Here is a 12500-nt window from a genome sequence, read left to right on the forward strand (position 1 = left end):
AATATATACGTATGACATTCATATTCCTCGGGAAATCATTTTAAAAATCAAGCATATATTGCGTGCAACAAGAACCAGGCACTTGATACCTTTATCATTATTGCCAAGAGTGAAATGAGAAAAAGACAAAGGAGACAGAGAGATAGTGAGAAAAACAGGGAATAAAGACAGAAAGAGATAGAGAAAGGCAAAAATAAAAAGTTAAAGTTGAAGTAAAAATAAAAATAAAACAAAGAAAGAAACAGTGAGAGAAAATAAAAGTAAAAAAGAGAGAGAAAGAGAGCGAGCGAGCGAGAGAGAGAGAGAGAGAGAGAGAGAGAGAGAGAGAGAGAGAGAGAGAGAGAGAGAGAGAGAGAGAGAGAGAGAGAGAGAGAGAGAGAGAGAGAGAGAGAGAGAGAAGAGAGAGAGAGAGAGAAGAGAAAGAGAAAGAGAAAGAGAAAGAGAAAGAGAAAGAGAAAGAGAAAGAGAAAGAAGAGAAGAGAAGAGAAGAGAAGAGAAGAGTGAGAAAAGAGTGAGAAAAGAGTGAGAGAGAGAGAGAGAGAGAGAGAGAGAGAGAGAGAGAGAGAGAGAGAGAGAGAGAGAAAGAGAAGAGAAGAGAAGAGAAGAGAAGAGAAGAGAAGAGAAGAGAAGAGAAGAGAAGAGAAGAGAAGAGAAGAGAAGAGAAGAGAAGAGAAGAGAAGAAAAGAGAAGAGAAGGGAAGAGAAGAGAAGAGAAGAGAAGAGAAGAGTGAGAAAAGAGTGAGAAAAGAGTGAGAAAAGAGAGAGAGAGAGAGAGAGAGAGAGAGAGAGAGAGAGAGAAAGAGAGAGAGAAAGAGAGAGAGAGAGAAAGAGAGAGAGAGAGAGAGAGAGAGAGAGAGAGAGAGAGAGAGAGAGAGAGAGAGAGAGAGAGAGAGAGAGAGAGAGAGAGAGAGAGAGAGAGAGAGAGAGAGAGAGAGAGAGAGAATTTAAACACAAAAATATAACTTTCTGTTTCACCAAAAGTGACAATTAAGAATTAGTGACTGTACACAAGCCACAAAATGCGTTTTTAATGAAAATATGGAATTCTCATTAAACATCTAAACTACATATTGCCCACTGGCAATCAACTTGCAAAAATGCGTTAAAAAAGATATCTGAGAAAAAATCAAAATCTAACTTGCTTAGAAGCTTTTCATCTAACATAACCTCACATGTTATGTTTTACTTAAACTAGCTTGTAAGCAACAACGAGGAAAATTAGTTTAGTTCTTGTCGCACACAATTATTTTTCATCACAAGATATAGGTGAGAATAACACAAATCCTTGATAATGTAATTAGTTCTTTCAAACACAAAACATGCTCCAAGGAAAAAATCAACAAGAACGTTTGTTTTAGGTCACTGAATCTGGAATGTTTAATTATTGGCGGTCTGATCATGAATAGGTTTGCCGAAACTGACTGAGGAGAAAAAAAGCAATTTAAGACTAAAATGCTGTGGCATGATCCAAAACGTACACAAACCAATAAGAAAGAAAATGTGAAAAAAAAAAATAAAATTCATTCAATTCATATAATGTGTAAGTATACATATGTATATCTATGATACATATCAATATGTATTGGCAGTAACTACATTTTAAAGAAGTTTTCCATTCCCAGCTAACTGCACCATACACTCTAATATAATCAGTGTATATCAAATTTCTAGTATCCAAAGTTTGGTCCAAGTCTTTACGAGGACTTATGGTGCAAAGAATATCTAAAGCTATGCAAAGCTGGTGCAACCTGGGGAATTTCTGTCATGCCAATTATGAATACATCATGAAGCCTTTTTCGTCAGCAAAGAAAATTATAACGCATGCTTTTTAACAGTGAATTTATCCTTACACCCTAAAGTAAAATCATAAAACCAACTACACTAAGTTCAACTTTGTAGAGGAGTCTGTGCGAGACATTATCCATGAGTTTATTTTCGCTAAAATGCGAGCATAAAGCAAGATTTAACTGAAGGTAAGTTTATAATGGAAATAATGAACCACATTCTAAAATTATTATTGTGAACAGCGAGAACAAAAGAAGCGCAATTGACCTAAGAATCCATGCGAATCAGCGAATCTGCAGTGCTGGGGAGAGAAACAGTAAAGAAGAGGGGGGTAGTGTAAAATCATTCCATTCTTTGAGGATTTGGCTATGTCTTTTTAATCACTATTAATGTTATTTTTAAACACATGCAACAAATCTTTTTTTCTGTGTCAGGAATACCCGTTTAAATTAGTACTTTGTTATATGTGTATCAACTCATCACCAAGACTTTATGAGAAAAACTATACAAGTCTCATCAAATGTGACTAAAGAGCAGTATCACTACATATACAAAAATGACATTACATACCTACACAAAATTTGTTTTAAATTCTTGAACAAAATCAGAAAAGGTATATATGACCGCAATCAAGAGTTTTCTTATTTTACTGGAATTCATTAACTTGAATCACTGCGCCTGGTCAAAATGCAATATCCGTATTTTCCACAGTGGTGATGATCTCTATGCTTGATACACAACATTAATGCAGAAAAAATGACTCAGTCAGATCTGCTTCTTGAAACTCTGATTTGATAGGTTTCCTCAAAGTCAAAGAATGAAAACATTACCACATCTGATAGACACTGAGAACTAATGTCCTTCCATCATTAAAAAGGAACACTTGTCATTAACTAATTTCCATCATGTTTGAATTGCTTTCTTACTCAATAATCTTACTCAAAGAAAAAAGTACAGACATTGTTTCTACATTACAACTAAATCCATGTTTATCAGTGTGGCTTCGGGACGAATCCTTAATGCCTGAAGTCCGACTCCCAACCCGAGATCAAAATCTATGCTCGTTGCGAGTCAGGTCAAAGGTCATTAAAAATTCCACTCGGTCTCAACAAGAGATAATAGCTGGTTGCAGGATGAAGGTACAACATGCAATTACGGTGGTACCTCTTCTGCCGACTGGAAAAGAGAAAAGTATAATTGGAAGATTAAGACGCATTTTGCCGCACCACTCTGACAACTAAACTAAGGTTAAAACTGCGCTAAGTACATAAGACATCAGTCAGCTGCAGGGAAGCGGGAAGTCCTAAGCCTTGGCAAGGATTAAGAACGTTACAACCTTAAAACATTAGGAGTAACTGTACAGTCGAAGATCTTGTAAAGCACGGGCAGTAAGACCTTGGATACTGATGATCAATTTACAAGGAGTGATTGAGGTGTCGGTGATCTTACAATTAACGCCTATATGTACATGGACGGTTACAGGGTTAGACAGTTGATGAATGCAATGATGAATATCTACATGTTGGCTGGAACTGTAAGTAAACAAAGAGAGTCGGTGTCTATTTACACATGAATGTCAGTCAAACCAGGAGAAGCATGAGACGTAAAGGAACAAAGGTGTGCAGCGTCTATACTTGGCCGAAAGGGAACAACATACTTCAGGATAGTCTACATCCTACTTTATTAACCCACAGGAATCCTTGGGTTCTTTAGGGTATTTTTCTTTTATATGTAAGCTATATCCCTCACTGAAGTCATATTTAAGTGATGTGGATAACCAGCTAGCTATAAACTATGGAGATCTCTCTAAATCCTCTTCTGTTAATTTTCTGATGCAATAAACTTGTAGATTAAATTCTTACCTCTTTCATGGGGTACTTCTTAATTGCTTATTGATAATCAAAGTACCTCTTACATGGATTCAAAGCAGATTTTCTAATCACCAGCCTCACTAAACTTTTTGTTTAAGCATTGCACCGGTACTCAAATATTCAATTCAATACTTCTTCTACCACATAACATTAAATAAAAGTCTTTTTATCATTGCATATTTCTACTTCCAAGTCAGGACTAATTTCACCCCACGAACCCTAAAATGACTGGAAATTTGTCTGCTCCCCCAGTCAACCCTTAAAAGATCTCCAAACACCACGGATTCCCTTGAACTCCAACAATGCCGGGGAGAAAGGTGTCATGGCTTCACTATCATCAACCTATCACCCAAGTGAGTACTATTCCTGTGTGCATGTAAATCTCTAAACGTTGCTATCCCTTGAGAGCTGAACGGACTTTCTGTTCATTTAATAAAACAAGCAAAACTTCATTCATTTCTTCAACTGAATCAAACTCCAGCACGCACATATCAAGTCCAATAATTCCATTCCATTGTAATCATAATTTGTGATAATCATTATACATGATGATAAATCATTATTTTTGATGGTTACATCTCTGGTTCTTATGTGTTTGAATAAGAGTGTGTGTGTGTGTGTGTGTGTGTGTGTGTGTGTGTGTGTGTGTGTGTGTGTGTGTGTGTGTGTGTGTGTGTGTGTGTGTGTGTGTGTGTGTGTGTGTGTGTGTGTATGTATGTGTGTGTATGTATGTATGTGTGTGTGTGTGTGTGTGTGTGTGTGTGTGTGTGTGTGTGTGTGTGTGTGTGTGTGTGTGTGTGTGTGTGTGTGTGTGTGTGTGTGTGTGTGTGTGTGTGTATGTATGTATGTGTGTGTCTGTGTATGTGTGTGTGTATGTGTGTGTATATGTATGTGTATGTGTCTCTGTGTGTGTGTATATGTGTGTGTGTATGTGTGTGTGTATGTGTATGTGTGTGTATGTGTGTGTGGTGTGTGTGTGTGTGTGTGTGTGTGTGTGTGTGTGTGTGTGTGTGTGTGTGTGTGTGTGTGTGTGTGTGTGTGTGTGTGTGTATCTATCTATCTATCTATCTATCTATCTATCTATCTATCTATCTATCTATCTATCTATCTATCTATCTATCTATCTATCTATCTATATATATATATATATATATATATATATATATACATATATACATATATACATAAATCATACACACACACACATACACACACACACACATACACACACACACACACACACACACACACACACACACACACACACACACACACACACACACACACATACACACACACATACAAACACACACATGCACAAACACTCACACATATGCACAAACACACACACACACGCACACACAAACACACACACACACACACACATACACACACACACACACACACACATATACATATATATATATATATATATATATACACATATATACACATACATTTATATACATATACACATAGACATATACACATATGCATATACATGTATATATATATATATCTTTTTTTTTTCTTCTTTTCTTTCTTTCTTTCTTTTTTTCTATGTGCACCTATGCATGCATGCATCAGCATATATTTGTATATGTAAATATGTGGTTATGCATACATGTATGTCTGTGTTTGGGGAGGGGGGTTGTTGTATGTGTATTTACCATTTATCTTCTTTCCACACAGCATGAATATAATCAAAGTAATCAGTGAGCAACCCTCTTTACTTCTTATATACAAAAGAAACAAATGAAAAACTCTCAAGATTAACTCAAATTCCTATTCTAAAACTTCAATTTACACTCTATAATAAGCTATTCCACACATTACAGCACAACTTTCCTAGATCATTAATGTCAGTTTAGTATCTACATTTACATTACATACATAAAGAGAATTTGAGAATTGGATTTTGCCCTCCATATGGGCTAAATAAGATAATTCTAAAATAAAACACTGTTATTTACAAGCTAAGCTATCACTCTTGTTAAAATTTTAGAAAAAAATATCACAACACATACCTTGGGGTCATATTTCTTGTACTGGTCCAAACCAAGTCCTGGAAAGCAATGGAAAATGACCCATAATGACATATTCAGATATTGATATATACTGGCACATATACAAATGGATATACATATAGAACTATATATATGCATAGCCATATGTATATATATTCCATGTAATATATCACTTTCAAATATATATTCAGCTCATTTTGCAAAGAAGTGATGTGCTTGGAAACAACTTCCTATCTTTTAATGGCAATGGTATCATAATCATTGCAAAAATATCTACTCTAATCAAAAGACAGCTACAGGAATACAAAAATATAACAGGGAACTGATACTATAATACAACAGACATAATCGAATGCAATTAAATGGACATGGAACAATACTGTGTACATTTCTGTACAACAAGCATGCGACAATCAAACTATAACTATGTTACTAGATCAGAAGGCATGCAAAGAAGGGTTTTAGTTCCTTGTCAGTAAATCAGTCATTCAGCTGTATAAATTCCTTTGTTTTTTTAATCATCCTCTTCCGCACACTAAAATTACCTTATAACAATAACACTGTTTCTCAAATTACATTAAAGTTTCCCAACGAACAAAAATCCTGCATAATCATAATTTCTAACCAATCCACACTAAAGATAACTATATTTTCTGATATCTAGTTTTATTACTTCAGCCCTGTTACTAAAAAGTGACATGCATCAAACCACTCATTATTAAGTGCAACTTCTGTAAAAATCATTTCATATATATCCTGCTTCTAATCTACAAGCCTATACCATAAGACTACAGAGGTAAATGCTCAAAAATACAGAATTCTAGAAAAATCCTTCACAGAATCGTGGAAAACCCATTCTAATCCACACAAAACAAATTCTTAGATAAAAAGAGAAAGTTTTTTATCAAAACTGTATACAAAAAATATACCTCTTTCTTGCCACTGCTAAAACAAATAATGAAAATATTTTTTCCTCATTTTTCCTTTTTCTTATCTTTATATAAATAATTTGCAGTTCAAACTGCATTCAAAATTTCCTTACAGAAGCAAAGACAAAATGTTATCAGCAGTAAAGGAAGCAATGTACTAAATTGTTTTTAAATAATGTCTGTAATATTCTTCCACTGATGACATCTTTACACCAACACTAAATTGAATTTTGCTATCAATGGGAATGCTTACAATGTTACTGCTACTTTTCAGTGTATATTAAACAACAATGTTAATTTAATCTTCACAATTTATCAGCTCTGATCCCTGGAATGCTTTATCTAGATTCTTTGCACAGCAAAATGCATGCCTTTACACAAATAGAAGAAAGAATTCAATGGCAAAATTGTGATGTAACCCAGTCACTTTCATAATTTGAAACAAGTTTGCAGATGCGTTGCCTCTCGTGCATATGTAAGAGGAGAGTGCAAGATCTGGTGTATCTATTCATCTCCGAGCACCATCTCGTATGGGGTAAGCACCAATGTTAACCCCTCGGTAATGGTGACAGTTATAGCTATTATGGCATAACAGCCTGACATGTAAATGCGTCATGACTCACAGTGGGTGGGCCAGCTGTACACAGCTTAGGCCTGGCCACAAAGTCTAGAATGATGCATAATATTACATCACCATAAGGTTAAGGATATACTGTCATAAGTTGGAAAAAAAATTGCCAAAAAAACTAACCCAAGTTGAAGTGTGATACTTGGTGATAAATTCAAGTTTCTAGGTGTCTATATTCTGCATTAATATAAAGGTCATATCTAATATACTTCTATGAAAATAACTAGGTCTAGGTTATAAGCCTACTCTTACTTTGTGATAAAAATTATCTACTGCGACAGTACCTAGTTTAATTTATGTATAATAAATAACTTGATAGCAAATTAACACCTTCTTTGATACAAAATGAAGCCACATTCATTTCCAATTACCCAGGAAAATGTCTGCAGCCAACAACCTAGCACCATGTAGAATTAAGTTACTCCAAAGGCATGTCGATTTCCAAACTTATCGCTGCATGTATTTGAACCTATATATGTATGCAACATTTCCTCCAGTTTGCAAACTAATTTTTCAACCATTCTTTACTGGCAGTAAACCAAGCAAAAAATAAATAAATGAAGTTTTTGATCACTTCTTTTAAGTTGTATCTGCTTTGTATCGCTTGTTTAATCCAATATTTTCTCATCATCTTACCCTCTCATATCACAGTTGCAGTCACCAATCCCTTCCCCGACAAACTAAAATAAAAAAGAAGAAAAAAGAAAAACAAATAAAAAGAACAAGAAAATATATGGGAAAGAGACATCCGCTGATCGCTGGTTACAATCTTACATTTCTTTAGGTATTTTTGATAAATGCTTGCACTGTGTGCTGGCATGAGGCCTTTTAAAGGCAACAAGAAAAAAGAATGTAGAATACTTGATAGTAAAGAATCAGTCGTAAATTGTGGCGGAGTGGGTTAATATGCCTTCTCTCTCTCTTTCGCTCTCACCCCCTGCCTAGTTGCAACTGGTGAGGGAGGGTAGGGGGAGAAAGCTGAAAGCTGTACTGAACATATTATTAGGCATATGCAAAGCACGCACAAAGTGATATGGCATTATGAGCGTCTGGCAACTGAGCGCCATTTCCTGCTTGTTATAGGACAGGAGGGGGGGGGGGGGCGCAGGAGCTTTAAAAACGGCGGATGGTATTTCAAATACTGTATACATAATTTTATGGCCCATATGGATATTGTATGCCACATTTTCAAAAATGGCCTAAATGGTCAATTTTTTGACAGTATATCCTTAATCTATCACAGCTGTGGATTTGGTATCAAAGAAGGAATAAAAAAAAAAACATGATTGATCAGAGCCAGTATTCAGCTTTATATGACAACAGGAGATGAGCTAATACACCATTTCTGCTATTTATCACTTTTGCATGCCTGCGAGGTGAGGTGTATACCATTCCGGTCTCAGGCAGAAGATCCAAGTAAGAGTTCCGTATGTTAGCTCTATAAAGTTGATCTATAAATCCCACATCTGCATCTTCTCAGGAAGTAAATGGCCCAAATTTTACAATTTAATGACATTTTTTCCATCACAATGCCCTACTGCGCAATGTGTTTCAGTTGCTCAATGCTATTAGATCTTACTTTACCATGCAACAGATCAAATGCTAAAGGAATACTGGCATTGCTGATTTCCTTTCTTGAAGTTTGTAAATATTCCGAGCATTTGTATATCTGCCCTTTTGGTGCACAGGTGATCACCAATGTTAGTATATGATCCATGATAGAAAGACATATTGGCAGACATTTAGTCCATTGCTTGTACTACCATTCTAAAAGTTCCACAGGACAATGAAGTCTTATAAGGAGAACTGTAAAGCATCATGAATAAACTTTTACATAAAAAAATATTAATCAAGCAATACAATGACATTTCTAAACAAATAATATACCTCAAATGCAAGTCAAAGTTACTTGAAAACACATACACTGACTTGTAAGTTTCATGTCACTAGTTGAAAACATGACAAGAGTTAAGTTATCCTGTTAGAGAAACATAGCCTTTGTACCTATGAATGAAAAGGATAATCACACAATATAAATTCATCCCTGAATCACCTCTACAACCTTTACTTTCTATCTAATCCCCTGAACCCCTTGATCTATTCAACAGAATGAGACTATCAACAGCACACTATGATCACAGGAAAGTTTTCTTAACAGCATAAAAGTTTTTTTAAACAGCATACTATGATCACAGAAAAGCAGTTTTTCTTTTAAGTCCAAAAGTTTATCTCAAAGATTATAATATTCCAATGTCCTGTTCCCTCTGATCCTTCTCCCGATTCCTACCGTCTGGCTGCTGCATGCCCGGAGTCAGCGCTCGCAGGAAATCATCGGGAGTCATGTATATCTCTGTCCTTTCACTGCTGCGACTCCTTTGAATCAACTTGCAAGTAGCAAAGTAGCGGAAAATTTTATCCGGGGTCGAGTACGCCCGAATTCTGTTCTCGTACTCTATGATCTACGACAAGAAAAAGAGAACAGGTCTAGAGCATCTACCTAGGTTTATTTTCTCACACTCCCTAGGACGGCTGTAATTCATGCTACGATGAACAGCATGCAGAATAAATAATAATAATAATGACAATAATAATATTTCTAATAACAATTAAAATCTAAAGTAAATAAAAGATAGATAACCTATCATGACAAAAACAGTCTGCTGGAATCAAGTACAGAATACATAACCTTCTAAAGAGAAAATAAAAAAATGCAAGCATAAAACAAAGGTTCACAGTCTCTGCAATGCAACGGCAAATGACACTGTGTAAAAAGTAAACTGGATATGTAATAACTTGATAACCTCATCACAAGGAATAAAATGAATGGGCCAAAATACAAGCACTTTGTCCGCCATGCCAATGACTGCATCACAGAAAATACTCTTCATATAAATCAGTAAACAGGACCCAGCAGAGAGGGTAACTTAAAAAAAATACATTTTTCAAAATTAACCTTTTCACTTACTCAGTTCAAACACCTCAATAAAATAAGGGAATAATTTCATCTCCAAATTGAAGAAGTCCCCAGAAAAAAATACAGAGCATAAAAAATTAGCAAAAAAACAATAGAAAAAGAAAAATACAAAATAGGGTGGAGGGAAGTGCAGTTGTTAAACAGCGACTGATAATTGGGTCTACAGTGAAGCAAAAAGCAAAAAAGAAAATATTTACTATACAAAAATGGATTTTGTCAACTTCACCCCTATTCTTAGTATACTTGACCTATTACTTGAACTACGCAACTGCAGCGAATCCAGATTTTGTTAAACCAGACTGAGGACTAATGCAACCCACCAACATTATTGTAAAAGAAGACAAACTATATTCTGATTTATATCTAGATGTCCTTTACGCCTTGACTCACAACAGTTCCTCTAGCAAATAAACAGATTATGTAAATCTACATTTTCTATTCTGAATACAATATTTCACTTAATCAAAGAGCGTTATTTCTTTCAAATGATTTAGTTGTCTCTCCATAGTAGTTCAGTACAATATCCACACCAAACATTAATACCATCAAAGCAAAATCCTAAGCAAAGATATAATGGCAATGCCCAGACAAAGAACACGGTCCACCAAGAGGAGAGAAGATTATATACCCTAACAGAAAAATAATCAGAATACAGACGAGTGAGAAATCTAGCCCGATAAAAGGAGAGGAACCTTGAAAAGGAAAATCAGTTAGAACTTTCCAAATACTGACTTAGAATTTGCAACTGCGAGCTTCTTACTTCTGAAAGCGCAGTGTACAGCAAGCTACAATTTACTAAAGTATCTAGGCAGACATTTGGGACCAAAGTGAGCTTACTTCGAAAAAAAGGGAAAATGCCAAAAATCTCACTAAGTCCATTGATATCAAGTGCATAAAATAATTACATGCAACTCAAGATGTCTCAATTAGCAATATGAGATGTAATATCCTGTCAAATATATGTAACCTTCTCCTTATCTTGAACCCTTATCAATGCTGTAAGATATAGTTTTCTCTTGAAACTTCTTTGTAACCATATTATACGCTAGAACATTCTTTATGATGCATATCACAGCTAATTCTTATTTACTGTTATTTACTAAGAGTAAACTTCAACTGATACAAGCTACAATTTAGCATTTGTATTAAATTAATTTTAAAATCATTGAATCAGAAAGAACTCCTGATTAAAATTCTCCTACACTGGAATAGAGTTCCATTTAGTATTAAAACACAATGTAAATGAAAAACAACAATGCCCAAACAGGAATATGTTTTCTCCTCTTTCCTTTCATCAGAAAAAAAATTCTCTACTAAATGAAACAAAGCAGGTATAGATATTGCCCCCATACAATATACCATCCACATTTGCTATTCACATAGAAGTTAACTAATTATCTTAAGTACAAATGACGTCTGGTTTATTTGTGTTAGTTCAGGTTAGGTCTAAATTAGCTTGTTAGGTCAGGTCAAGTCAGGTCAGTTTGAAGAGGAGGTTGGTTCAATAATGACTTACCAGCTAGTTTAGAATTAAATGCTCAAAAGTACAATAGCAAACTAGAAATGGAGTATGGGTTCATATCAATACCTACAAGTTTATTACAAAAAACAAAAAACAAAGTTTCAATTTTGAATCATATGCTATTTTTAATTGAACGACTTTATGAGACAAACTATAAAAATTGTTCACGTAATAAAGCTTATATTTCACTTACAAGATTATCTTTCAAAACTCCATCAAAATTGTGTACTTTATTCCGCAATATACTTGCGTGGGTGACATTGCAAGACCTGAAAGAGTCGCCTCACTTGCAAAGGAGTCCACTCAGCACCAAAGCAGTGAATAAAGCACCTTGCTCAAGCAAACTGTTTTAATATTACAAAGATAAAACTGCATGAAAGAACATTCCCTTTGGTTAGAAAGTTTCTCAGTGGATAGCATCATCTGAAAGCCAACTTTCAGTTTCATTTCCCAAGTCATCTTACAGATTATTAGCATTGCACATTGATATTGCATTTATGAGACTTACTGCACCATTTCAGATTAGTGGCATATCCTTTTTTTCTTTCCAAAGCCCAATTTGCTCTCCCAGTGGATCCCAGCTTTCATGCACTGACAATTCAGTTACACAAAATGTCCTCTTGAAATAATTCTTACAAGTCAAGGAACCAAGATCCACTGTTGGTCTAAGAAAGAGATGCCCTACTACATTACTATTTACAATACAGGTCAACAATCTTGCTGATGTACGGTGCACATTCTCTTACAGAGCACATCTACATTCTC

The 12500-nt window shown here is 35.1% G+C and overlaps 1 protein-coding gene across 5 annotated transcripts in view; it reads right to left on the reverse strand.

Moving 5' to 3' along the window:
• The window catches only part of MICU1 (Mitochondrial calcium uptake 1), a 34824-nt gene that overhangs the window by 15000 nt on the left and 7324 nt on the right, over positions 1-12500 (reverse strand). For 2 of the 5 annotated variants that reach the window (XM_070118254.1, XM_070118255.1), the window contains exons 5-7: positions 9527-9698; positions 5683-5720; positions 2949-2960 (exon numbers count right to left, since the gene is read on the reverse strand). In XM_070118254.1, coding sequence (XP_069974355.1) covers positions 2949-2960; positions 5683-5720; positions 9527-9698 — 222 coding nt within the window. The remainder of the gene's footprint in view (positions 1-2948; positions 2961-5682; positions 5721-9526; positions 9699-12500) is intronic. The other 3 variants (XM_070118256.1, XM_070118257.1, XM_070118258.1) reach the window with 3 other exon arrangements.

The sequence above is a fragment of the Penaeus vannamei genome, chromosome 41 (assembly GCF_042767895.1).
Source record: "Penaeus vannamei isolate JL-2024 chromosome 41, ASM4276789v1, whole genome shotgun sequence".
NCBI lineage: Eukaryota > Metazoa > Arthropoda > Malacostraca > Decapoda > Penaeidae > Penaeus > Penaeus vannamei.